The sequence below is a fragment of the Lipomyces doorenjongii genome (assembly GCF_038497915.1).
Source record: "Lipomyces doorenjongii strain NRRL Y-27504 unplaced genomic scaffold V1508scaffold_51, whole genome shotgun sequence".
NCBI classification, from domain to species: domain Eukaryota; kingdom Fungi; phylum Ascomycota; class Lipomycetes; order Lipomycetales; family Lipomycetaceae; genus Lipomyces; species Lipomyces doorenjongii.
Window position 1 is genome coordinate 49,117 of NW_027118118.1, and position 25,928 is coordinate 75,044.

The following is a 25,928-nucleotide window of genomic DNA, read 5'->3' on the forward strand; positions in this document are numbered from 1 at the left end:
TACTCGGCATGCTGTGGGATCAATCGGCAGCGTGAAGGTGTAAAGGGAGTGTTCCCGGGTTACTCATCCGCAAAGCTGCCGGATCCGAAGCGTTATGCGATTGCATCTCCTAATCCGCCATTCTTCATATGATGTTAGAATTTAATACCGTCCGGCATATTTGAATTGGTTAAGAATTATCATATTCTGAAACTTTCAAGGAAATTCAACGTACGCCCTTGCTGAGCGTGAATGGCCATGGGGGTTGTTGTGACGTGTTGCACTGTTGCATAATGACGCCAATGATAATGATAGAGACTTAGAGGCACTTTCAAGCTTAACAATGGCCGGATGATTCCAGCACTCGGGACGGGAACATGGCAATCGCCAGACAAAAAAGTCTATGAAGCTAATTTAATATAATTTGCATTGCATTAAGTTTAGCCTAACTGCTCCTCGACTGCAAAACAGGATACAAGCAGCATCCATCTGTGGAATAATCAGGAGAATCCATGCGACCACTTTAGGTAAATTACAGCGACGTGTGCAGACGTTCAAGGAGCAATCAATTGGAGGCAGCAAACACTTTGCCATATTCTTCGATGCTTACACACGATGTGCCAAAAACTAAATTATTTGAAAAAATTCAAGAGGTAGGTAGCTGCAAGACCATTAAAGCTATGCACGGCCAAGCTCTGGAAGAACTTCAAGAAGAATTTATTTACCGTGCGTCTTAGGCAACCGCAGCATTGCTTAGACAGCCTAAACCTGCATGCTGCCAAGTGCCAAGTGCAGCCGCGACAAACAATCGAACGTGCGGCATTATGCCAAACCCCTTACCCATTTGCCGTTTATTAGGTAGTCTTAGCTATTTTCGTTACGGTCTTGGATCATCATCTCAATATGCTCTTTTGCGCAGCTCAATGGAAGCTTTATGTTAGAAAATGTCCTCTTTCGGTTCTGGTCTACACCTATCCTGTGCTGAGCCTCGGGTCGAATGAGTGAGACCAATGTGACAAGCCACTGCCAGCATTTGCTCCCGTTTAGCAACTGCCCGACTCCTTCACAAAGACTAATAGTGATGATGAGACCCTCTGTCAATTGATCGTACTTGCAAGTGCATTGTAACCTGACACTGAGAGATCCTCAATAAATACCAGGCATCTCCACTCAACGACTTGGCTGGCTTACCTTACGACCACGATCTATTATGATGCTCAGCAGTCTCGAACTCATTGCGACTTGCATAGTCATCCCATTCAGCTTCGTTATCTTACCTCACCTTCTGTTGTCCGCGACCAAGGATGAGCCACCTTTTGTCAAAGGCCCAGTTCCATTTCTCGGCTCCGCTCTCGCATATTTACGGAACCCACAACAATTCTTACACGGTCTACAAAAGAAATATGGACCGATCTTCATCACCGTTTACATCGCGGGTGAGCGAATGACTTTTATCACGGACCCCAAGATTGGGAACCGACAAGTCCTCAACAACAGAAACTCCCTCTCATTCTTGCATTTTCAGCAAAAGTATTCGCAGTCGTTCTTTGGATATACCAAAGCCGTAGCTATGGATTTGGACTTTCACCTAATTGAAACAAGCCATAAGCGCATCGGATAATCTGAAGATATGTGTTCAGGGTTTCATGGCTAAACACCAACGCTCTCGTCCACTTCGGGCAGCAGCTATGGCCAATTAGAGACCATTCTAAAGCTAAAATTTGTCCGATATACTCAACAAGCAAGTAGCTCCATATAGTATCATATAGATTATTTAGACCAGAAGAGTCCATACTGTATTTGAAATTACCAATGGCAACTGGAAAAGTACAGGACTGACACGGTCACGTTGCTGCCTTAGGGGAGATGTTGAGGAAGCGCAAGCGCAAGCGGAAGCGGGGATTCTGACGTAGGTGGCTTGCTACCGTGCAATTCTTAGGAAGGCGGGTATTAAGGTGCGGCTCAGGGTCCATTGAAATAGCAGCATTTCTTGGGATTTAATTTCTATGTTGCTGAATATAAACTATCCACAGTTGCGCATGCCCCGCTTCCCCCACTTGCCCCCGCCGGCTCATGCAGATTGACGGTTAGTGCAGAGGCATCTAATAGCACCAACTAGATAGATCAAGTGCCGGGAAAGAGTGCTCAAATGCGCTTAATTGATTTCTCTCATCTTGGTGCGCGAGTGGGACCCCGCAATTTCACATAACGGCTGGTCCTAACCTCGCATGGATCAAAGCTGAGAATTTCTACGCATGCGGAGAAATAAAGTGTCCGGGCGTTGCCCTTTATCGACAGCACTCACGTGTTGGCCTGTGCGCGTCTAGAACGGAACCATGGGAAGCCATTGCAATTACACTAAGTAGATGATTGCTATTAGATACTCCGCTATATTAAAATATAAGCGTGTGCTGGCCTACAAGAGCTGGTTCGATATTCTGGAGATCTAGGCAACCTGCGTGCTGTTTCTGACCAGAGTAGGACAGCGCTAATCTCGTGCTAATCTTTGATCGCCTTTCTGGCTCTCGGGACTACTTCGGAAGCAAATCAGTGGGGAGTGGGTGGCGATGGACGCGCATTTTTACCGGCATCTCGATTATCCCACGGGGGAGATGCCACGAGGAACTTCGCAGCTCGCGAGCCGCAGACTATCATCGGGCGATCGTCTAGTCTAGCCGCACTCGAGACTCGACGACTGCGCTCTTGCCACTCTCCCTACCCTAATCAATTCTCCACCCGTACTGTAACGAACGCAGATCATAATGCGGAGTAGATCTCACGAGTCAGATAACCCCTTTCTAATACCTTTGGTACCATATCAGTAAGACGATGTCCAAAGAGTGACGCGAGGATATATTTCGGGCCACCTGCCCGCCCGTCAAGTCTCTGTTTCGCTACGTATCTACATGCTCGCGCACAATGGCAATCAAAGCCCATATCGCTGACACTGAGTTTGGCTCTAACCCAACCGTCCTCGTGCCTACAGTCACTGATGGCCTCAGTGGAGACTTTCACAACGAACGGTTGACTAAGAATGCAAAAACTGGGGCCGAGGTAGAACAGAGTCTGCCCCCTCTCCAAGCTATCAAGGCTTATCCTAAAGCAATATTCTGGTCCTTGCTCGTTTCCATGTGCGTTGTCATGGAAGGCTACGACACTATTCTGATCGGAAACTTCTATGCTTACCCTAGCTTTGCTAAAAAGTACGGCACATACTTCCCAGGCGTTGGCTACCAGTTGACGGCTGCTTGGCAAGCTGGCCTGGGAAATGCATCTGGCGTCGGCGCCTTCTTCGGTGTCCTTGCGAACGGCTATCTAGTCGACTCCTTCGGACACAAGCACGTGCTACTCGGTTCGCTCCTCACGTTGACGTGCTTCATCTTCATGACATTCTTTGCGCCGAACGTCGAGGTCTTATGCGCCGGCGAGATCTTATGCGGTCTCCCATGGGGCGTGTTCGCATCCACTGCGCCGGCTTATGCATCGGAGGTCTTATCACTTTCCCTTCGTGTCTATCTCACAAGCTACACTAACATGTGCTTTATCATCGGTCAACTGATTGCCGCTGGCGTACTTGAGGGCCTGGTACATCTCAGTTCAGAGTGGTCTTATCGCATACCATTTGCATTACAATGGCTCTGGCCGGCATTCTTGTTCCCTGTTCTACTGTTCGCGCCTGAATCTCCATGGCACTTGGTCCGCAAAGGCAGATTAGAAGAAGCGGCAAAATCTCTGGCCAGACTCCAAAGCAAAACGGCCAACATTAACCCTAAGCAGACTCTCGCGACGATTGTGCACACGAACAAGCTCGAAGAAGAGTTCGCAATCGGAACCTCCTATTGGGATTGTTTCCAAGGCTTCGAACTACGTCGCACAGAAATCGCCTGCATCACATTCGCAGGACAAGTCCTCTGCGGGCTGAATTTCGCGTACAACTCGACCTACTTCTTCCAGCAAGTTGGCATCTCGACTGCTCAAACCTACAAGCTCAACGTCGGCGGTACTGGTCTTGCCCTCTTTGCCACTCTCATCTCGTGGTTCCTGCTGATGCCTAACTTCGGACGCCGGACCATCTATGTCTGGGGTATGGCCACCATGGCCGCGATCCTCTTCGTTATCGGTATTCTCAATGTTCGTACGTCATCCAGCCACGTCGCCATGACCCAAGCCGTGATGACTCTCGTCTGGACATTTGTCTTTCAGCTCTCAGCCGGACAGCTTGGCTGGGCACTCCCCGCTGAGATGGGCTCAACCCGCTTGCGACAAAAGACCGTCTGTCTGGCCCGCAACGCATACTACATTGTCAGCGTCGTGGCCGGCGTGCTCGAAGCGTACTTGTTAAATCCAACCCAGTGGAATCTCAAGGGTTACACGGCCCTCGTGTGGGGTGGAACAGCCCTGCTGACGTTCATATGGGCATACTTCCGGCTGCCGGAAACCAGGGGACGTTCATACGAAGAGATCGACATGCTTTTCGCTAAGAATGTTCCGGCCCGGAAATTTAGCATGTATCAAGTCGACGCTTACGACGTGCAGCAGACAGCGCAGTTGTCGGGACGTCACCCGGTCATGATGACGGTCAGTGTTGAGGAGAAAGAAATGGCGGATTATGTTGAAAACATTTAGCAACAGCTTGGTGCGCGAAGATGCTGTCATCGCTCTATTGGCGGTCGGCGGTTTTGTGAATATGACCCTCTTGTCCATTCATTGTCAGTCGATAAGACATTGAACTAAAACAAGGCAAATTGCGAACTCTCTTTAGTCCACGCACACTAGTCGTAGAGCCGTTTCCTTCGTAACGCTCGGAAAAGTTAACCGAATTGAGCTGAGGTGCGGCTCAGTTGGAGGAGCAAACGTTGAGTGGTTCGATTCTCAATAGGCTGCTGCTGTAATTTTTACTTGGCGGTTAGTCGTATTTCATGTCGGGCGATACTTGAACTCGTGTATCAGACGCAAGACGCGCGGGGTGGCGATCCGGAAATTGTCCGAACTGATCCATACTAATCCATAGAAATTCTAATATGCACAAGCCATCTTTTATTCACTATTGGAGTCCAGAGCCTGGTATCCGCGCTAGACTAGTATTTGGGAGTGCAAGGAATATTTGCCGCGCCTAATATTACGGCGGTACAGACTTGTGATAGACTGATTCCCAAGGTATCTGTAATTTCGTGAAGGTATGATTACATCTGCCCCTAACCCGAAATGCTCGGTTGAACCACGTGTTGTGCGGTTCGGGCCTCGGCAATTAATGGAGCGAGGTGGCTGCCAAACATGGACGATTTGATTTCATGAGAAACGGTGCAGTCCGAATTCAATAACCAAACGTCTACCCATCGTCGTATTTTCAGCATTGTCGTCCTTATAAATCCGTAGCGATTCTGAAGTAGACCATTTAGCCACTTGATACCTTCAGTTTGATACCTTCAGTCGTCATCCATCGCTTTCCGAAAACACGTCTTCGTTATTGACAAGATAAATTATACCGCCGTTGGAGCCTTAGTAACCTCCAGTCATATTCCCGAAAATCGGCTTGGCAGATGATTTTCAGCCTCTGTCCAAGGTCTGTCTTTTGTGGCGCAGAAGTTCGACAACTCTGGTGTGCATTAGATAGTGAGAAAGTGGTCGAAATTCTTGTTGAATGGACTTGACTACTACAATGATGTTCTGAGAACAAAACTTGCTGTTCCGTATGCCACATTGATACCTGATATCTTGAAGGGATAGGGTATTGAGAGCCGTATACAGTGGGTGCCTCTGACCTCGCGGTTTTCGATTTCACGCCGCATCCAAATCATTATTAAATATCAGACATTGTCGCATGAACCAGAGTGGGCTTGCTCATCTACAAACATATCTCCACACATTACTAATCTCGTTTGAACTGTTCTTCAAGTACCAAGTATGTTACTACGGGTGAAGACATGTCCAGATCACGCGCGCGCCTCTTGTTACGGCTGCGATCTGCATGACGCGTGGTCCGAACAAGACCAAACTTGGCTACACAATCTGCCGACAGAGAACATAAAGGACGAATAGAATCATGGCTACGCAAAAGAGCTCCTCATGCTTCGGAGCGAGATTCTTATGACCGTGCACTGCCTTTCCTCAAAGCCAACAAACCAGAAATAAGGCTAGGTATACATCTCTCATTCGAATCTTTTCGAGCCCTTGAGAAACAGGCACAGGCGCTATATGGCAAAGCGAAGTATAAAGCGATGATCGCTTGAGCTGCTGTGGTGGATTGGAACCATGAGTAGATATCCACGTGTTGAATATTCTGCAGCTGACTCAAGAGTTACTATTCATACAGCTCCTCAGCACTCAGAGTTCAGCAGTGGTAAATTTACAAGATTACATAAGGGATTGCATACAAGATGTCCTTGTCAAGCACGGCAGACAAAGCTTACTCAGACTCCTTATGAGTGTCGGCCATACCGCCTGTGAGTTTACAGACGACCAAGGTACTGGGACAAGCAAATCTCCGGATAACAGATTCAAGTACGTGAGGCTCGGAGGGCTCGCTTGGTTTTTGTCATTGAGGTAAGTGTCTCAGAAGGGACCAGGTGCTGAAAGCAGATATAATGCTCTGGCTGAATCAGTTCCACTGCCGGACTGCTATCCTGATATAGTTCAAGGGGCGGCAAAGATCTCGATATCCCAGGAGTTCCGATGCATGCAGTCAGCAATCGGCCAGCGTTTGAGTCCGCCATGAAGCAGGCACAGCTTGCCCATCCATTTGGTCCGTATTGCTGCAGAGACCATGCATGCTTCGGAACCATGCATACGGCAATTATTGAGGTGTTCAAAAGATCCCTTGACATGGCACAGTCGGTGCGTTGACAACTTCAGGAGCATCATCAGTGGTCCCGTTACGCCTGGGAACGCGAGACTCGGCCGGCCAGGGTTAACAGCGGTCGCTCAGGCGGTGTAACGACTTGGACCTAGGAAACTACTCGGCTCTTCTCTGAATGGACTAGAACGAACTCGAAACTACAATACAAGACATTCTGACATACGGCATCACATGCTGCTTGCGTGCAGTGTCGCGCATGACCGTGGACTATCGACAGCCACGCCGACAAAGACTCCGATGTTGAGGCGGTTATTTATGTGGCCAGTCTTCCGAAAGCCTGTCCATAGAATGCCCAACTGACAACATATATCTGCAACCGTACTATCTCTAGTCTGCAACGAAAAGGAATGTCATCGGATTCTATAAAACGGGTTACCGCATCTTAATCGCAGTCCCCTTGCAAGTTTCACTCCCGCTAAAGCTGTGCAGAAGTGATTATTCTCAACAGAAACACGCCCCTGTGTATGAGCCGTGTGTTGCTTTATTGCCCTGATCTCAATTTCATCACCCCGTTCTAGCTGTCTAAATTCTTTACATAGCTCGACACTTCGAACTATTCATGCTGAGGTAACTTGTCCAAATCGATGAATATATAGCTCGCCTCCCACCCCACAACCCCTCCCAAACTCTCACAAAGCCTTCTACTAGCCATGTTGCTGCGACTAACATCGGCATGTCCATACTGAACAGGGTTCTTCCCGACTTCGCGGAGTAGTTGTCCCGCCACATATTTCGCCAGACCGCGGCCACGATAAGGCTCCACGACATAAAGTGTCATGAGGGAGTAATCGGGCCCGAGAAAGCACCACGCCACGAGCTTTGGCGGAGAGTCTGGAGATACATGGTATAAAGTCCTGTGTGGTAGGGCACGCAGCGTGGACGGCTGGCGCGGAATGAGCGATGTCGAGAGTATGAGAGATATGTCGCCTTCGGTTTTAATGTCTTCGTGGAGCGTTAGGTTTGATGGAATGCTGAATTCTGATTCTGATAATTTTGCGGTATCGAGAGGAGGTGATGCAGAGAAGATGTACTTTAGCCAGTCAGTCTTGCGATCGAAGGGGACTATTTCGGAGAGTGCAGAGCTGATGATGTGGTGGATGCAAGCGAGTCGGACGAGAGGGTCGAAAGGCCAGCCTGGCGCAGAGGGAATGCGATGCGTGTGCAGAAATTGGAGGAGTGATGTGAGATGCTTTCTAAGAACTGCTCTCTCGGAGGTTGAGAGAGGGTTTTGAAATGCGAAGCCATCGTCTGTTGCAGATTGAATCGAGGATGTTGTTGCCGGAAATGGCTCAGGCAGCGGGAAGGGGACTCGTTGACATAGAGAGTTGTAGATCCACACTTGAGACTCGCTTTTGCGAGATCTGTCAGAAAAAACGACTGTAAAAATCTGATCTCGATCGCCTAATGACGGAGGCGATGATGACGGGAAAGACGCAGCGCAAAGCACATGACGATCAGACGAGTTGAGCCCGCTCTGAAGCCGGTGACACAGCGGCGCGGACTGCGGCAGGTATGGCTTAAGAACACGAAGCAGATCGTCAATCGTAGAATGCTCGTAGAAAGTGACCTCGGAAACCATAATGTGGCATGTAAAAGATATAACCTCTAGCGGTTTGGCTGCGATTGAACATTTCGTTTCGCTGGAAACAACGATATCGCCCACCAAGACCTTGAGCCAAGCTAATTGAAATTTCTGCGCGTCGATTGAAACTTATTGACTGCACCGAGAACCATCGATTGAATAAAAACCGGAGACAAGTTTGATAACGGGAAAAATTCAAAACCTTCGGCGAAGCGATAGACTGGTGGCGCGTCGTCGAGGGTTAGGTTCTACTGGATCACTCGCTAAGCCCATCTCCTCTCTATATACTGCGTCTGTTCCTCAACACCAATCTTCTAAGCTGTATATATCAGATTATGCTAGTAGATTGCGCTCGCTGTCACAAAGCTAGTCCAATATTTTTCGTCTTTTCGTCAATGGCCAAATTGTCGGATTTGGACTCTGTTCAGTCTGATCTAACATCCTAGTCTGGTCAGCATGACGAAGGTGACGAGATTGAACTGGTCCGAAACGCGCACGCCTAACTACCAGTGTTATCACAACTGTCTAATCGATTGTCTGACCTGCTTTGAGAGCAAGGCCTCTAGACGATTTGTGTTATTACATGTCTCTGCTCGCCCAAGCTACATGAATCTCTTAATTCACGAAGCAACTGTCACTAGTAGTAGGATATCTGCACACTAGAGGACTCGCACACGGAGGTATGTCATATGCTAGATTGAACTTGCACTGATGCGGCATTTAGATTGAATATTCTGATCCAACTTGTACATTTCGACTAGTGGTCGGATCAAGATGTTTATGAGCTACTCGGTTACCCGGTAACTTACAAAATTCAACATTGGTCAGGAGAATTAGACATGGTGTGTGCACCCGAGTATCTGGTAGAGCCTGAGAATCCTTCCAAATCTTGCATCGAAATGGTTTACCGAGAATGTTCTACGTTCATGTTAATTCATCTCCTCCATAGAGCCAAGTAGGACATACTACGTTCTACTGCGCACCAGAGCTTTATATCGACGGCACGCAAGAGTTCGACAGATCGATAGGGAACCTCCCAGAGCCGTGGTGGAGTTACTGGGGAAGCACATCGTTCCATGAGGATGGGAGAAAAATTATGGGCCAGGTAATACTAATGCTGACCCTTCATGCGCCTATTGAACAGATCAAGGATATAGGGACGGTAGACAATGGTTGGATCATGGAACTTGCGGTTGAGACGAACATCGTGAGTATCAACAATGTTTATTTTATTATGTCTTTGTCAAACTCTGTCTGACATTCGATACGTAAAATCGACGGCCAGGTGTTAAAGATATTGTAAAGTATTGAACTGTCTCTAACAGGTTTGGATGAGAGAAATGAGACCACAACTCAAACATTGGCGTAAACTTTACTATATACCACCCCATTCACATGTCACATACATACTCATTTAGGCAATTTTCTAAGCGCCAATCCGGTAGAATGACGCCGAGCGTAACGACAATTGACGCCTTGTCTCAGGCTTTTTATGACCCTGCACTCTTCTAGCGCGAAACGCGTGGGGACAGCGCATTCTTCTCGTTCGAAATGACGGGAGATAGCGTTGATTCCGCAACGCCAGGTTTCCTTCGTCCTGTGGTTGGCTGCCGCCTCACTATATCTTGCGACTCCACTGAGGCTCTTTCTGTAATGCTGTCTCGAGGACCGTGGGACAGCCGCGCGGAGTTTGTTAATTCAACGCCAGTCGACTTCCCCGATTCCGCGCTCACATTGATTTCTGCTGCAATGGCATCAGCAGGCTGGGGCTTGAACTTTATATCGTCCTTGTCCTTCATTGCCTTCGCAAACCGTTGCTGGGCCTCTTGGTCGGATATCATGACCGAGTAGGTTGGCTGACCAAAGCTTCCCAAGACAGGGTCACCGACATTAGGTGGATATAAAGGTACTTTCTTACAGGCGGCGATCAGTTCGCACATAAATTTGTTTTGGCGCTGAGCCCGCAAAGTCTCGTTCGCCATGTTTGACTTGTGCCGGACAGAAAATCGCAGTTCCATTCGGTCGAGGGCCGGAATGTCGGAAACCGTGATGTTGACTTCCGGATAAAAGTCGCGGCTGTTGCATTTGACAAAGTTCACGAGCTCCTCATGCAGCAATTCGATGTCGTCCATTGTTGTGTCGAAATGCACTGGAATGGTAATAACTTGCTGCATCGCAAGCGAGCGGGAAACGTTTTCGACCCAGATGGTGTTAAGCACGCTGTTGGGGACCTGGACGTTCTTGTTGTTGTCAACTTGTCGAAAAACCGTATACAATAGGGAAATGTGGTCCACGATATATCTGTTGCCATTTATGTCCACCCGATCGCCGACATCATATGGATGCTTCACGAATAGAAAGATGCAACTGCTCAAAAGCTCCGCGGCAGTCGTGGCAAATACGAATGACACAGAAAGTAGAACCGTTCCAGCAGTGGCCAACATCGTACCAAAGTTCTGGTTCATAAAGGCGATGAGGATGAAAATTGCCGCAAAGATTACCACAGTCGTCAACACATTGTTCAGGACGTTAATGGCATTGTCGACATCATGCATGCTCCTCGACACAGATTTCTTCTCCCTGCCCAATTCGAGAAAGACAAAACCGATCTCATCCAGACTCACATCGCCATTGCCGTCCCTGTCGAGCATTGCCATGCACTCCTCTGCAAACTCATTTGATTCATTCGCGTCACCATGCTCGTCAAGGTGTGCCGAGACGACCTCCCGCAAGTCGTCAAGATCAAGCTCGGCCTTGTCCTCAGGGACCAAACTCATCCAGATGCGTTTTGCCATTGCCTCGGAAGCTCCTCTGCGTTCCAGAGCCGCCGTGACTATTGCTTTGGAGCTCTGAGGAGACAAAATTCTATTGTTGCCGGTAAGTTCGTGTGCAACATTTCCGATGGCGGCGGTGAACCTGTCGCCGACGCGGCCGATGTTTCCGATGATCTTCATAGTAGTAGATTGACCTCCACCTGGAGTTACAAGCTCTGAGGCAATACCGGCCAACATCAAGTAGTCCTCTTCAACAAATTCCGGACAATACAATGGAAACAAGGCACGGGAAATGTCAAAAAGCTTCGTGATGAGATAAATATTTCGCTTGTACTGCTTGATGCGGATTGCGAATTGCTTCCTATGGTAATTGACAGATATAAGCTGAATGAGGAAACGCTCGACGATTAATAGGATTGACCCGACGAGTAGTGCAGCTAGAACCCGATCCAATCTAGTCTCCCAAGACTTTGTGGCCCTGTCATTAAGTCGCCGTTGATCCGGATTTCCAGTCATAATCTTCAAGCCGTTAGTACAACTCTCGTCATCATATGCAAAGTCAGACGCACTTACAGGAATGAAGGTGATCCAGCTGACAAAGGCCCATGAAACCAGTGTTATCGGCATTTCCAGGGCCACCAAAATCAAAGCATATCTGGTTACGCTATTATTAATCACTCCGACAACTGTTTCAAAGATTATTGGCATTATCTTGGCAAACAGCTTTGCAATCCACATGCTGACCCAGACGATCTCCACCCAGACAAAAATCCAGACAATACGCACGCCACCAAGCGACGCGTCTGTCGCAGCAAACGCGCCAACAAATATCGGGATTGACAAAATGAGACCGAGAGGAAAAATATAGATCATATATCTTGTCACGAGTGAAAAACTCCAGACCACCTCGTAGACGCGTCCCAACCATGTCAGTGAGCCTCCCCCACTGTACAATCCCGACTCTCCGGCCAAGTCATTTCGCAGGCGTCGACGGCCTTTCTGCCGAATAGACTGAGGACGATGGATTCCAAAATAATCATCTTCCTCGTCAGAGTCGTCGGACGAAGTCCTCGTGACCCTGCTCGATGCGGCGCGTGATCGTTGCCGAGTCAGCTCAGATATTCGAGAGCCGGAATGTGACCTCACAGGACTTGGGGGAATGTAGACAATGTGCTCGTCAAGCTGTATTGACCTATTCGTAATGCTGCTGCTTCGCACGCGAGGCGCGCGGTCGTTCTCAGAAACGCTCATCCTGTCGTGAGAGATTGTGGAATTCTAGGCTAGGACGCGTAACAAGCCAGGAAAGAAAGACAGCTTTGAAGGCGGCAACTTCTTTGAGCGATCCAGGCTCGATAATATGAGAGATGCAATCTATAGACTGCGTCATTCAAAATTTGAATCAATGTAGCTACAGAGAGCGTAGCCCGGCGACCTGGAAAAACAACGCCGCTTCAACTAAAATCGTATTTCTTCTATTTTTAAAAATAAGGAAATTACTTGCATAGGACCATGTGGCTTGGACGGAAATGAAACATGCAAGTATAACTTTACTCTCGTTGTTGCTCGTTCACAGGGAAATGATTAACGCGACGTTATGGGGCTAGTATAATAGGGCTTGGAATGACAACATCTGGCAACCACGGCAACTGTGGCAACAAATGCGCAAATCTTCACAGTAATTGTACAACATTCTGCTATCTGCCGTTTCTATTTTATTCGAAACTTAGAGTTATTTGCATAGGAACGTCCAGATGCCAGCATTGGATCGTAAGGACTGTCTGTATTTGCATTGCAGATCGCGACAAAACCGGAAATTTGCGTTTCTACGCTCGCCACTTCCAGGTTTATGTTCGCTCTTAGGATTGGCAAAATAGTCGAAATTTTGTTCCATTTCGAGAAATCACATAAGGTATCCTTGATATCATCGTTGGCGAGGCTTTTGAAACACTTCTCATCTCTCGAACAGTACCCCTGGTTCCTGGGATTGATCCGCGCGTGGCTTTCCCGCAACCCATTTACCCGGCTCTACCATCCTTGTCCTGGCGATCGAAGATGATCCAGCTTGACTTCGACGCGCCTTGAATTATAATTATTTCACGGACGATATTGAGTTCGAGTTTAATAGATAATAGCTATCGAATCACATCTATATGTTAAGTTAAGTTATAACATAATGCATTTCATAATATAAGGTCAGCCACAGCCCAGTCGATTGGCAGAGTGGGCACCATCGTTGAAAGCCAGCAATGCTTGGAATGTACCGTTCTGTATTTGAGTTAACCCTTCTGTTTATCGCGAGGCGCTCGGAACCCACCAGAACAGGGGTTTTTCAGCTGCCTTGTGCAATATATTTGCAACTGGAGGATGTCTTATGTAGCCTAAAATCTGCAGCATTCAATTCAGGGGATCAGAGGTACGTCTTTATCACCATTTTCAGAAAATAACTACTGTATTCGATATCATATGTAACCATCCTTGGCATGCAACAGTCTAACTCAGACAGTGACTGTAGGGGCCAGTTTGCCTCAGAAGTGTTCTGCAAGACTTTAGATTTCCCACCCCTCCTTCTCTACATCATCGCATTTCACAAGATTGGGTGCCTTCCCGTAAACTAACAAATGCACAGAATTTTCGATTACGAAAGCAACCAGCCCAGAATATACAGGGGATGACCAGACTTACAGATCTGGCATAGGCAAGAGCTTATACCTGTCATTGATCCTTTTCAGGTAGCGCAAAATTAAATCCTGGAAGTTATCTTCTCAAGGAGGCAAACCCTGCATATTACTCGTCTTTCCAACAGTGGTTGTAAAGATGTGGTCACGCTATCGTTGTAAAAGCAAATTCCCGAAGAACGCTCGAAATTGAGCTTTCCTATATTACAAAAATAGGTCTCTCGTTATTTCTATATTGAGACACGCCAACCACCCTTAATTTGGTAATGAAACGTAAATCCTAGCACAGACTTGCTCACTTGGCGCAAAAGGTTTTATCATGTGTCCATCCACTTCCTTCTCATAAGTCTTGGCATCGAACTGGCTGACCACGCTTGCTTTGAAGGGACTGGGCGGGTTTAACCAAGCCTTGATGACTGAATCATGGGCACACGGGATCTCGATGCCTATATACCCTCTTCCAGCCGCTTCGTGCATCAACCACTTGGCCAATTTCTTCATCAGTCCCTGGGCCCCATAGTCCGCTCGTGTGGAAGTGCCATTGCGCTGCAGCACTTTCTGTGGGCCTTCGACTTTGCGTGTCGCGCTATCGCGTGCATCTCTAGCTTCTAGTTCGCCAAAAAATAAGCCGAACAGCGGACTAGCGTCCATAAAATCCGCCATTTTTGTCATATCAGGCGGGTCGTATGCGTCATAACTCATGGCAATTGAGACTAACGGGAAGTCCATTTGCGCCAACAATTGGTCATTGGTTGCAGCCAAGTCACTCTCATCCCAGTACAGTTTCCCTCCCAATTCCACCGACTCCGGATGCTTGTACTTGTACGTCGTGTCAAAAATTCCGAAGGACATGCCTGAGTTGATTTGGTGCCGTATGAGATAATCGGCGCCGCGGAAGAGCTTGTAGCAGAACGCTGCTTGGTTCTCCGGGTTGGTGGATGACCATTTTATGGAGGCGTAGAATGTGTTGCTATGCGAGAATATTGCGTTGGCCCAGGTGGTGTGTACGGGATCGAGTTTGCGAATTTCAAAATGCGGCGGAAGGTATGTATGGTCATTGAGAATGGCGGCGGACAACATCGTACGTGCTTCGCGATAACTAAGCACTCGTATGAATCAAGGGAGCCTTATCAGTCCGACGAGAAATATATGGTGTCAATATCAAGGGGCTGAAGTGACGAGGAAGCAATCCCCATAGTAATGAGCCGCAGGAGCTAAGGTACAGAGCTATGTCGGAGAGCCGCGAGATTGATGTGATGGGTTAGGGCCACGTTAGACCTAACCATGGTCTCCATAGTATGTTGTTTACCAACATTAACGTCTTAAATATCATTGCCAAATAAATATCATTGCCAACGTCAAATCTACACGTAATTGACAGGAACAATGCGACTATATAACGCACGTGCTTGTCGTGAGATTGCGAGTAGATCGATGAAGACTGAACAAAGAAACTGGACCGACAGATTTTCTTGCTGACACTTCACAGGAGACATCGTTCATGTCGAGAACAATGCATAACTTCTTACATAAGACGAACCTGCTCCTCGTCATAGACACATCAAAGAGCTGAGCATCCCGCGCGTAGGGCTGCTCAGTCTGCATCGAGGACGTGATATCGAGAGGCGCAGAATGTTGTCCCTGATGTGTGGTCTCAGTTATGGCACTCACTCCGGCGTTGGTTTCTTCAATATATGGAGTTGGACGACAAAAGGGCACGTGTAGCTGTGAATTGGGTGTTGCAGGTGGACGACGGAGCGAAGTCGAGAAATAACAATAGCGAGGATAGGAGAAAGCCTAGGAAGGCAAGAGCAATGCCACCAGCTCCCGATGTCTTGTATTCTTTGGATGTAGTGGTACAATGTTAGTCCCGTTAAGCCGGTCCCTAGGTTACGTCTATAAGCTGTTTCGGAGTGAATGATCTCATACACTATGTTTCAGGGCAGAATCTCAAACTTATGGCAGCACTGGGTCAGCGAGGTTAAGCCTATTCGATGCTAGAAAATCCACTTGGAATCTTATAGCCCCAATACCTCAAAGAGGAATCCTTGGAACCTGTCCTTCGAAGCTGTAATGATGCCAAACCTGAGATTCTCCAGAAGTCCGGCACTTCGAAAGGAATAATGCAATCCTCGACGTTTGCAGCTTCCCACTCATCCCGCGGATAAAGGTCCCTCATCCTGAGTCCAAAGGTAACGGGAAGATCATCCACCGGAAGGCGCAATCCGTCTTGGATCAGGTACTAGAAGTACGTGAGTATATTATGCTCCACAGAATCCCTGTCAACAAACTAATCACAAATTTGTCCCGCGAATCAGGTCGCCAAACTTCGATGAATACTTCGTGAGAATGATAGAAAAGTGTCTCTACCCGAACAACGAACCGTCAAGGCCCGACGTCTCACATCTCAGAATATGGGGATACAAAGCTTGGGCACTGATACCTAGTGAACGAAGAGCGAGGAGTGAAAAGTTTAAGCCAAGGAGCAAACCAGGTTATTTTGTGGGAACAGAAGCCCATAATATTTTTCGAATATGGATGCCTGACACGGGAAAGGTAATCCGAGCACGGGACGTCACGTTCGTCGAAACCACCTCACCAGCCCACGTGTGACCCTTGTACGCGAGTAGACCATAGTAGCCTTGCTGGATGTTCGATTGTGAGATTCCCCTACGGTACGTGACATTGCTGCCATTTCGGCTCGCCAATCTGTGATATCCCGATATGGAGCAGTAGCAGGAGATTAAACCGTGGCCTTTCCTTCAAGCATACCAGTATAACAACATCAGCTCCCTTTCCATCTATCCACATATCTTTATCATCTAGAAGCTTGCCATAGACTTCGCTATACCCAACCTCAAGAGCGATCAGTAGTTTATCTTCGCCATCCATGCCGCACATAAAGAAATCCGCCATCTGGCTCTTTTCTGCTCCTCATGTACCCACCAGTGAAGTGCTTGGTGGTAGACCCAACTTGTCTAATATATTGTAGAGTATGGGGACTGCGTGTAGACAGATATGCCTTGGCGAACTCTTTGATCTCGGAATTGATCCAGAGTCCTGCGCCTTCGTGGATGCTGCTGGGCCAGTCACCACCGTCACTGTCTCGGTGTGGCTATTGTATGCCAAGGATGGATATCTATAATGTCGAATATTGTTAGTCATTTGTTGGAAACAACGATAAACACTCACCTCTGACCCTCTGAAATACCTGCTGCCGACTTTAGTTCAGAAAACGCTTCGTCCAGTTGCAAAAACTTTTCATAAGGTAATTGGACATCTAGTCGCTGCTCTAGTGGATTTTCCTTGAGAAGCGTGAATGCCCTATCGTAGTTAGAAAGCGCCTGCGAGCCCATAACAGTGACAGTTTTTGATGTGTTAGCCAAAGCAGACAATTCCGTCTCAGCGTTCAATTTAACCCGTTTGCTGTGCGCATCTGCCTGTTCGCTGACGGAAGTTCTTGGGCATGGTGTTGATCTCCCGCCGCTTTCTCTTCGTCGTGTGTCCCGTGGCGTCTCCTACGGGCTTTCTCTCACTCTGCTGGCTGGAATAGGGTGCCCCAGAAGGAGTCGCGATCTGCACCACGCTGTGCATCTGCCTGGTCGCTACGGTAGTACTCTCGGTTATGGTGTTGATCTCACGCATAACACGTGCTGCCGGATCATTGCCACCGCTTTTCTATTCGCTGTAAGCCCCGTGGCATCTCCTACAGTCTTTCTCTCGTGCCGCTGGTTGGAATCGGGGCCCACAACGACCGACGGACTTGCGACCTGCGCCACGCTGCGTGAGGCTCCGCGGCGTGGATAGTGCTTTGCGGAAACGGCTAGCACCACGTTTCTTCTAGTACTTTTACCGAGTGTGTCTACTACCGATACCCGGCAACTCGCTGTACGATTATACATCATAGTGCTGGCAGGCTGATATTGTCATTCATGCTTAATCCCCAGCGCACAATGATATTGACGACTAAGGTAGCGCAAAATCAAGGGTGCGATGTACTCTTCACTAGTCTCAAAGAGGAATGGTTGGTAAGGGCCTCATGAATCTCCATAAAAACATACCAGAAGGGAGTCGTCCAGACTTATAATTTGTAGATGCAGCAACAACACAATTTGCAAAAGCGGGAACGGTGCGGCTCTCGGCTTTAGATCGTGTTCCGGAATATCGCGTAGTTCGGGAGTTAGGAGTTCGGTAGTGGAAATCACAAAAACGCTGGCGGATCATAGTTTCTACTGCGATATCCAACAATCACCGCTGCTTTTACAAGAGCGCCGGAGCGGCTCCTAAGAAATTCACAGAACAAAATAGAGAATATGCCAACGAACACGAAAGGCCGACGAAACCACGCACACAAAAGAACAGAAACAGCCTGAGACAATCCCAATACGCAAAATTCCGAGGGAGAGGCGTGGTTTGCCTCTTGGTAACCTGACTTGGACTAGTTAATAGCTTCTACTTTTCGCCGCAGCATCCTCAATGTGAACGTCACAAGTTATGTGTTCACTGGTAAGAACCAAGGGTCAGGGCTTTTTCATATTAGGAACGGATGCGGCTTCCGAAGCTCAGCGATGGGTGGAATTGCCTTAGACGCCGATAGTTAAATACAGATCAAAATACTGTTGGAAGCATCCAGTTGACATGAAATGATTTATATCTTTATTCCGAATTCCTGCCATTCTTAGGCTATTTGCTGATATTGACATGTCGCGTAACACAAAATTCCAGTCACTCCGTCACCAACCACACCAAGGACTTCGTTCTCTTCAACTGCTGCACTCTCACGTCCATGGCCCTGTGCCATGCCTCAATCCTACCAGGGCGCGCTTCGCATATGATGCGTCGGAAGTGTCTCCAATGGTTTCCAGCACACGACCAGACCATCCTGAAACTCCAGCCATTACCGACGTCATAAAATACAAGAAGACTCTGGAAGCGCAGCAGCAGAGCAGACGCGCGCGCAATATATCTTTCGAATGGCGGTCTCGTAACAACCGCAAGGGCCGCAGCCTCCTCATCGTGCATCTTCCTCGACAAGAAGCTGAGGACGAAGATTTCCGTTTTGTCGTTCCTCAATCCACTGCTTCTCTGCATCATTTTCTTATAAACGTCCGTCTCATGTTCACTTGCTTCCCGTACTCGGACATCTCATACCTCGTCGCTTTCCTCTTCACGTTTGGTTCCGTGGTGTGGGTTATAAACGGATTTTTCGCATGGTTACCTCTGCAAGATCCTGGGTCGGATTTTAAGTATGAGCGTCTTTTGGGAGTTGGCGTTACGGCATTTATAGGCGCTACCGTGTTCGAATTGGGTTCGGTGCTACTACTTCTGGAGGCTGTGAATGTGAACCAGGAAGGATGTTTTGGGTGGGCTGTTGAGGCCGCTCTGGAAGGGAATGGGGAAATGCGAAAGAGCAATGGGCAACTGAAAGTTATTCCAAAAAGAGACGAGCGCGATCATCACTATAAGAGAAACCGTTTACCTGAAGAATTAAAACGGTCAACGCCTCCGTCCGTCTTACCATCATACTTTCCCACAAAGACACTAGACAGCCCCGCACCTCAATCCTGGCAATGGCTCCCGTCCTTCCATGATCTACGTACACACTTACTACACGAACTCGGCTTTCTCGCTTCCCTTTCACAACTTATTGGCGCCACCATCTTCTGGATCTCGGGATTCACAGCTTTACCTGGAATAAACAACAAAATGAGCCAAGGGGTATTAGACTCCATATACTGGACACCCCAGATTGTTGGTGGAACGGGGTTCATTGTCAGTTCGTATGCTCTCCTTTCACTAGCCAATGTTAAGACACTTAACTGACATACATTATGATCTAGAGCACTATTCATGCTCGAAACTCAACAGAATTGGTATACCCCTGCTCCTCGCTCCCTTGGTTGGCATATCGGCCTCTGGAACCTCGTTGGCGCTTTTGGGTTCACTGTACGTTGTAGTTAAGCTTCCGTCCTGACGTTTTTTCTTCACAATTTCTTACTCGATTTCTAATGCATTCTAGATATGTGGTGCCCTCGGCCTAGCGTATGGTAACTCAGGATCACAGTATCAGGCCACGCTAGCGACGTTCTGGGGCTCATGGGCATTCTTGATTGCCAGTGTCATCCAGTGGTATGAGAGTCTTGGGAAGTGCGTTGTTGAGCATGTTACAGAATGACTGAACGACTGTCTGAATATAGACGAAGCAGAGTTGATGCCTTCACTGGGAAGGAGGCTCTATGGAAATACTCATACCATCTACCTGATAGTTACATTGGATGCCGCCGTTAACAGCAAGGTCTGGGCTGCTACGATACCAAGGATCAGCGGCAACCAATGCAGAATAGCTCTAAAGTGACTTGGTGATGCAATCTGTTGCAATCTGATGGAATATTCGTCACCTAGTCCCCTGTGACACATTGCATATGATTTACCCATTACGGTCACGACAAAAACGAAAGCTGCTTAGCTACCAACGTGCAAAAAGTTGTATAGAGAACTTCCTCCCACGATTCTGTATGGCTACTGCGATGAAATAATGCCCATCGGAGATATTGGACTACCGCCGGTTCGTACCCCACCGTGTCGAGCTCCGGCCCAGAATGCATATTCAGCCGATATTATTGAGTTATGGAGAATTACGACAGGATCTGTTCGCTTAAGGGTAGAGTAGCAAGGTCCTTATGGGATTTTGTGTCATCGTATTTTATTAAAAGTTAACTTAGAATACCACAAAAACCTCGAACACCAAAATGCACACAGAAACAACCCCAAAAACTGTAATAAAAAATATGCACAACATAAAAATGCCCACAGGAAAAGTAAGAACCACCTACAGAGCAAGCACAAAATCAGAGATAGAGGCGTTCCCGACTCCTATTTCGACAGACTTAATCCTTACTCCATTCGTACTCGGTCTCGATCGAAGTCGAACCAGACTCAGCACAAGACCCCCCCTACTCACCCATTTTCATCACTGCATTGTCAGACTTTCTTTGTCAATCGCAATTTCCATCGCCGCCAGCGCTTCGGAGTGGGCTCTAGTAAAACTTCAACATTCATGACTGCCCCATCACAGTTCTTTGTCACATCCGTACGGTCCTTGTGCGTGTGCAGATGCGCTGAGAGCTCCTCCGCGATGTTGAAAGCCCTACGGCAGTTCCACACCGGGCAGATGTGCGGTCCAACATACCTGGATGCAATGGACGCACGTAGAGCTGGGTCATGGGAGACACTATCAGCGGAGAAGTATTGCACGTAATCGCCGTAGCGGACAGTGGAGTTTTGGGCGGCTAATGAGCGGTCATATACATTGCGGAGGTACCGGAGTTGTCTAGACTCTTCGGCAGTTTGGAGCGATGGGGATTGGATTAGCTCGAAATAGTGCAGCCCTATGCGGATATAGTGCTGGGACTTCCACTTGGAAGAACCTGAAAGAATGATGTTCGCTTGTGCCTCACCTTCACCGACCGCGGATACTCTCGGTGAGCGATCGACTGACGGGGGCGAAACGCTATCATTCCAGCTCGACTCCGTGATCTTGTTAAATTTGACTAGAGTGCTAGGAATACCAAGAACCGCAGTAAAGAAGCTCGCTATTGACTGAGAATCATATGAACTTGCCAAAAGGTCATTCGAATGCAGATTGGGCTGCATCGTCTGTGATGGACTATCCCATAAGGAGATTGTGACCTCTTCATCGCATTCAGATTTCGAAGGATTATTCGAGGCAGCAGAAGCATTTAATGGAGCGATGAGCTTGAGTATACCTTTCTCAATATCGATATGAGGTCTAATATTCTTCATGGAAGGATGATCCAGTGGAGTGGTCCCTCCTTTGAGAACAACGCACCATTCTCGATCGTACTGTAGGCCTGTCTTTTTAATCGACCAGCTGATATTCCGCGGAACCTGCCAGCCTGAACATCCAAGGATAGGGAAGATCTGAACCTTTTCGACAACTGACTCGGCCATATCCAATGTGATTGGAAGAAGTATTTGAGCCGGCACCATTGTCTCCCCAGCTTCTACGAAGGTTTCCTCCACAAAATTGACGAATCTGTTCACGTCTTCTTGACTGCTCATTGCACCAAGACTGACACGGACTATGCCAGTCGGCTTCCCGCCAACCAGATCAAGGTTATCTCCGCAGCGCATGCCTTCAGTGAAATTTCGCCTCAGCTCCCAGTAGTCGAGGTGGCAGAAAGTTGCAATACCGCCAGGGTTGCACACACCGCCAGTCCTAAGATGGATATTGCGGACAATTGCCAAACGTTCGACCTCAGATTTTCCAATCCATCCTCCTTGAGCGGTTCGAACGTTGCAAGCGATCGTTGGCCCTTGCGTCTTGGCATTTCCATACTGAGAGTTTGGATCCTTGTATATCTCACAGACAGCTTGACCGTTCGCATGCCGCAATGATGCAAGTTTGTTGTAGAGATCCGAGGTTAACGTGCATGTATGTCGAGATATATTATTCATGGAGCCATAAAGCTGCTCATGAACGTTGAAAGCCGAATCCAAAGCAATGATGGAGTGGAATGGCAACGTGCCATCTTCCAATTGCTCGTGTATAGTGACCGATTTCTTCGCATGCCACGACTCTTTTAACGTAGTGACCATTTCTACAGTTCCTCCACCGAAGTAACGTCGATGTCGAAGTATATCACCTGCCGGCTTGCGAACAATCAACGCCCCAAGATCTGGGAAGCCAAATATCTTGTAGAAGCTAAGCGCAATGAAATCAGGAGCAGTTTGAACATCGCTCAGATCAAGTTGACGCGTCGTCACATACGCGGCCGCGTCCAGGAGACAGTACATTTTTTGACAGTCTGCGCGTGAAGATGTCCGTAGCCGGCCTGGCCAATCTAGAGGTAATCGGTGGCCGTTCATATTGGATTGTGCCGGATAGGCAAAGAGTCCGACGGCAGTGGAAGGCGCATCCTTCTGCCCCTCTGTAGTTTCTTTTAACCAGTCCTCAACTGCTTGGTCCGATTCAAAGCACCTCGATTGAGCTGCGAGCTGCCGTAATCCCACGAGGCTAGTGTGCGAATCCCTGTGGTATCCGTACCAGAATCCTGGATCTTCGACATCACGGAAGGCTTCTAGTACCAACTTGATAGCAGCGGTAGCATTCGCGACGAAGATGACGTCAAATTGTTCGGGATCTGCCTTGAAAAACCTCAAGACCCTCAATCGCACATTCTCGACGCGTTGAGTGGATAGCATTGATGAGGGGGACGCTGAATGCGGATTGCCGAAAACTCCACTTGTCATGTCCTTGTAGAATTGATGCATAAGGGATTTGGCATACAGAGTGGTGCCGGCGTGATCCAGGTAAGTCATGTCTAAGAAGTAAGTAGAAGAACTAATAACTGATGACCGAATGTAATCTTACCATTGAGGGCAGGATACTCTCGACTACGTATGTCGATAATACTATGGCGATATACTTGAGTCATACCGCTGTATCCATAAATATGCAAGAGTTGCGTTGTGCGCTTTTTGACAATAAGATGTTGGCCGTATAGATAGATGCACGCCTATAACTCCCTGCCCAATTTGCTTCAGGTGGCTACAGATTTCCTCTGAAAATTTGTGCGGACAGTACTATTTCCGCATGCATTCCATTTTACAAGTAGTGTAGAACTGCACAATACTTGGGTACAGCCGGACCGAATTGCTTGTAGAGATGATAAAAGAAAACGTGGCTGCATATTATTATGGGGTAAGGCACATGACTAAACTTTGGTGCTAGCATTTAAGTCCGGCATGCGGCTCAACACCGCTTCTATATCCGTTATGGAAGGACGGGAGCCAAGATTGAGGTTCCGGGCTGTCTAGTGTCCTTTTTGTAGGAGAGTATGCTAGTAAGGGGAACTATTGTGTCGACCGGTTTCGTTCTTCGGATAAACAGTTCTGTTATAGTGATGATCGCGCTCGTCGCTTGTTCGGGTTAATGTCAATTGCCCATCGCTCTTGCCCTTTTCCCTTCCAGAGCGGTCTCAATAGCCCACCCAGAATATCCTTCCTGGTTCACATTCGCCTCCTCCAGAAGTAGTAAACACGTATAGTTGTAGTACGGTTAAGGAGAATAACGTGCAAGGTGGATGGATCACCCGACTATTAGAGTTCGCTAGTGGCAGTTATTATTAGCGTCTCATGACATAAGGTAGAACCAAAGAGGAATAGTTATGCCCCAACAGACGTATGGAGAAATGACGTCCGCCTCAGAGGCCACGCACGACGCAAATTGAGATCCTTGCAAATATTCGATTCACACGACGTAGCTAATAATGTTACAGATTCACTTGAATTAGACGGCCACCAAACACCCGGATTTTGTACATTACGAACAAAATGCCGAGATCTGGTGGTCCGGCCCTGTAGGCAAGACCAGATGGCAAGGAGGCAAGCCTCACCGAAGGGCGAGTAGCTGTGCTCGCATATATATTCTCTAACGAGCATCTATAGAAAAGGGACATCCATTTGGACAAGAGTGTAGAAAATCCTCTGAACAACAGGGAAAACAAAGAATCCCGGAGGGTTAGCCGGGGTTAGCGATCTCGCCGGAGGAGACCGCTTAGTCTTTATCGCTAGCTAGGGTTAGGGCCTGCTTGGAGTTGACTCTTGAGATTAGGTTGTAACTTTTCAACTTGGTCGGTATACAAGAAATTTTTTGCCGGTTGATGTCATCTAAGTTGAACGGATTCATACAAATTGAAGTAAGTGGGGGAATTGATTTGAATCCTGCTTTGTGTTAACCCAAGAGTAGCCATAAACTGTCGGCGGCTTAAATATGGCGTTAACGAAATCGATGAATGGTCTGAACAGCCTGCGAGATTTGCAGAAGGTGGGCTTCATCGTCCCTTCTTCTAATACAGCTCTTGAACCAATAACAGTCTCCATGGCTAGTCAAGTTGCTGACCGTGTTTCATTCCATTTCAGCAGAGTTACAGTCCAGACACTTGATACTGATGAAATGAGTGTTGGGCAATTCAATACGGATAAAATGGTTGCAAGCGCAGTCCTATTGAACGATGCCGATCTGGATGCGATCCTCTGGAATGGCACGTCGGGTAGCTGGAGTGGTAGGGGACTACAGGCCGACGTTACTCTGTCGGCGGAAATGGAGGCGGCGACAGGTTTGCCTTCGTCGACTTCCACGCTCGCCCAAATCGAAGTGCTTGAGCAATATGGTGTCAAGCGCTTCTCGTTAGCGGGCCCGTACGTTGATGGCCCTACACAAGGCCTAGTGAATTTTTACAAAGGGCTAGGATATGATGTGGTGAAAACTTCGCAAATGAATGAGCGGGCGAACGTCGCTTTTGCGAATACACCGTTATCACGAATCAAAGAACTCATTCGTGAAGCTGATTCTCCGGAAGCAGAGTGTATCGTTGTGGCGTGTACGAACTGGCCAGTAGCACTAATTATAGATGAGATGGAGGCAGAAATCGGAAAGCCAATATATGATAGCATTTGTGTGACATTCTGGAAAGCTTTGAGGATGGTTAATGTGAAAGTCCCAATTCACGGGTGGGGCAGACTACTTCGGGACGACCCTACACTTGAAAAAATCAACGTGGCATTGTCGAGTTTGCTGGAATCTTGTCATGCTAGTCGGACTACGTTTCGGCTTGACTTGCCAGAGAGAAATTGTCATGTCGATACGGTTTGTGCAGAAGCATGTGCACCAGGGATAAAGCAACTAAAGCTAGATTCTTCTCTCAATCAGATGGCTTTAGGGACAGTTCAATGGATAGACACTAGTCGTCGAGTTCTGGTGCAGGGTGATTGTGCAAATGCAGAGGTTCCGCCGCCGAAAGCGCTAATGGGTGTCTACGGCGTCAAAGCGCAGATGTTAGCGCCGCTGCATCAAGGCGACCATTTGACTGCGTGGATTTCAGTGCACTACGTTCCTAGTACGAGAGAATGGACGGAACGAGAAATTCAAGCGTTGGAAAGCACCATGGAGGAGGTCAAGAAGTTACTGATAGAGGACAATTGGATTTCATAGCGGGATTGTTGCCTATACGTGTTGTGAGCGATTTGTATAAAATGGA

At 47.9% G+C, this 25,928-nt stretch overlaps 9 protein-coding genes across 9 annotated transcripts; 4 read left to right on the top strand and 5 right to left on the bottom strand.

The window, feature by feature from the left end:
* Window positions 1–861: 861 nt before the first annotated feature.
* Window positions 862–1,765, top strand: V1508DRAFT_422623 (uncharacterized protein). Its single transcript, XM_066941044.1, has one exon. The coding sequence runs from the start codon at window positions 1,190–1,192 to the stop codon at window positions 1,598–1,600; it is 411 nt and encodes a 136-aa protein (XP_066794118.1). The 5' UTR covers window positions 862–1,189; the 3' UTR covers window positions 1,601–1,765.
* Window positions 1,766–2,898: 1,133 nt separating this feature from the next.
* Window positions 2,899–4,605, top strand: V1508DRAFT_434185 (uncharacterized protein; the record flags this gene model as incomplete). Its single annotated transcript, XM_066942015.1, has 1 exon — window positions 2,899–4,605. The coding sequence occupies one exon, from the start codon at window positions 2,899–2,901 to the stop codon at window positions 4,603–4,605; it is 1,707 nt and encodes a 568-aa protein (XP_066794119.1).
* Window positions 4,606–7,095: 2,490 nt separating this feature from the next.
* V1508DRAFT_226539 (uncharacterized protein) lies at window positions 7,096–8,696 on the bottom strand. The gene has a single exon (XM_066936292.1). The coding sequence runs from the start codon at window positions 8,412–8,414 to the stop codon at window positions 7,389–7,391; it is 1,026 nt and encodes a 341-aa protein (XP_066794120.1). The 5' UTR covers window positions 8,415–8,696; the 3' UTR covers window positions 7,096–7,388.
* An 806-nt stretch (window positions 8,697–9,502) lies between these two features.
* V1508DRAFT_226537 (Mechanosensitive ion channel-domain-containing protein) lies at window positions 9,503–12,626 on the bottom strand. The gene is made up of 2 exons (XM_066936291.1): window positions 11,765–12,626; window positions 9,503–11,710 (listed from the first exon to the last, which is right to left on the bottom strand). Exons 1-2 carry the CDS (start codon window positions 12,440–12,442, stop codon window positions 9,926–9,928), a joined length of 2,463 nt encoding a protein of 820 aa, XP_066794121.1. The 5' UTR covers window positions 12,443–12,626; the 3' UTR covers window positions 9,503–9,925.
* Window positions 12,627–13,745: 1,119 nt separating this feature from the next.
* Window positions 13,746–15,032, bottom strand: V1508DRAFT_422636 (uncharacterized protein). Its single transcript, XM_066941045.1, has one exon. It carries the CDS (start codon window positions 14,944–14,946, stop codon window positions 14,122–14,124), a length of 825 nt encoding a protein of 274 aa, XP_066794122.1. The 5' UTR covers window positions 14,947–15,032; the 3' UTR covers window positions 13,746–14,121.
* Window positions 15,033–15,853: 821 nt separating this feature from the next.
* V1508DRAFT_399160 (uncharacterized protein) lies at window positions 15,854–17,222 on the bottom strand (the record flags this gene model as incomplete). The annotated part of the gene is made up of 4 exons (XM_066938250.1): window positions 15,854–16,108; window positions 16,639–16,793; window positions 16,899–17,005; window positions 17,059–17,222. The coding sequence occupies 4 exons, from the start codon at window positions 17,220–17,222 to the stop codon at window positions 15,854–15,856; spliced, it is 681 nt and encodes a 226-aa protein (XP_066794123.1).
* Window positions 17,223–18,169: 947 nt separating this feature from the next.
* Window positions 18,170–20,185, top strand: V1508DRAFT_226414 (uncharacterized protein). The gene is made up of 4 exons (XM_066936290.1): window positions 18,170–19,646; window positions 19,707–19,812; window positions 19,886–19,995; window positions 20,064–20,185. Coding segments are annotated over exons 1-4 (1,296 nt in total). The 5' UTR covers window positions 18,170–18,567; the 3' UTR covers window positions 20,065–20,185.
* A 662-nt stretch (window positions 20,186–20,847) lies between these two features.
* Window positions 20,848–23,324, bottom strand: V1508DRAFT_358537 (pyridoxal phosphate-dependent transferase; the record flags this gene model as incomplete). The annotated part of the gene is made up of 2 exons (XM_066937069.1): window positions 20,848–23,210; window positions 23,261–23,324. The coding sequence occupies 2 exons, from the start codon at window positions 23,322–23,324 to the stop codon at window positions 20,848–20,850; spliced, it is 2,427 nt and encodes an 808-aa protein (XP_066794125.1).
* A 1,227-nt stretch (window positions 23,325–24,551) lies between these two features.
* Window positions 24,552–25,882, top strand: V1508DRAFT_405761 (Asp/Glu/Hydantoin racemase-domain-containing protein; the record flags this gene model as incomplete). The annotated part of the gene is made up of 2 exons (XM_066938719.1): window positions 24,552–24,587; window positions 24,713–25,882. 2 exons carry the CDS (start codon window positions 24,552–24,554, stop codon window positions 25,880–25,882), a joined length of 1,206 nt encoding a protein of 401 aa, XP_066794126.1.
* Between the last annotated feature and the right edge of the window lie 46 nt (window positions 25,883–25,928).

What these genes read in the sequence shown, in the direction of transcription:
- V1508DRAFT_422636 (XM_066941045.1), bottom strand. Translation starts at nt 14,946, where the DNA reads ATGTTGTCCGCCGCCATTCTCAATGACCATACATACCTTCCGCCGCAT.
- V1508DRAFT_422623 (XM_066941044.1), top strand. Translation starts at nt 1,190, where the DNA reads ATGATGCTCAGCAGTCTCGAACTCATTGCGACTTGCATAGTCATCCCA.
- V1508DRAFT_226414 (XM_066936290.1), top strand. Translation starts at nt 18,568, where the DNA reads ATGTCGCGTAACACAAAATTCCAGTCACTCCGTCACCAACCACACCAA. An exon ending in ACGGGGTTCATTGTCAGTTC is followed by an intron (nt 19,647 to 19,706) that starts GTATGCTCTCCT and finishes ATTATGATCTAG; the next exon opens with AGCACTATTCATGCTCGAAA. An exon ending in TTGGCGCTTTTGGGTTCACT is followed by an intron (nt 19,813 to 19,885) that starts GTACGTTGTAGT and finishes AATGCATTCTAG; the next exon opens with ATATGTGGTGCCCTCGGCCT.
- V1508DRAFT_226537 (XM_066936291.1), bottom strand. Translation starts at nt 12,442, where the DNA reads ATGAGCGTTTCTGAGAACGACCGCGCGCCTCGCGTGCGAAGCAGCAGC. An exon ending in GCTGGATCACCTTCATTCCT is followed by an intron (nt 11,711 to 11,764) that starts GTAAGTGCGTCT and finishes AACGGCTTGAAG; the next exon opens with ATTATGACTGGAAATCCGGA.
- V1508DRAFT_226539 (XM_066936292.1), bottom strand. Translation starts at nt 8,414, where the DNA reads ATGGTTTCCGAGGTCACTTTCTACGAGCATTCTACGATTGACGATCTG.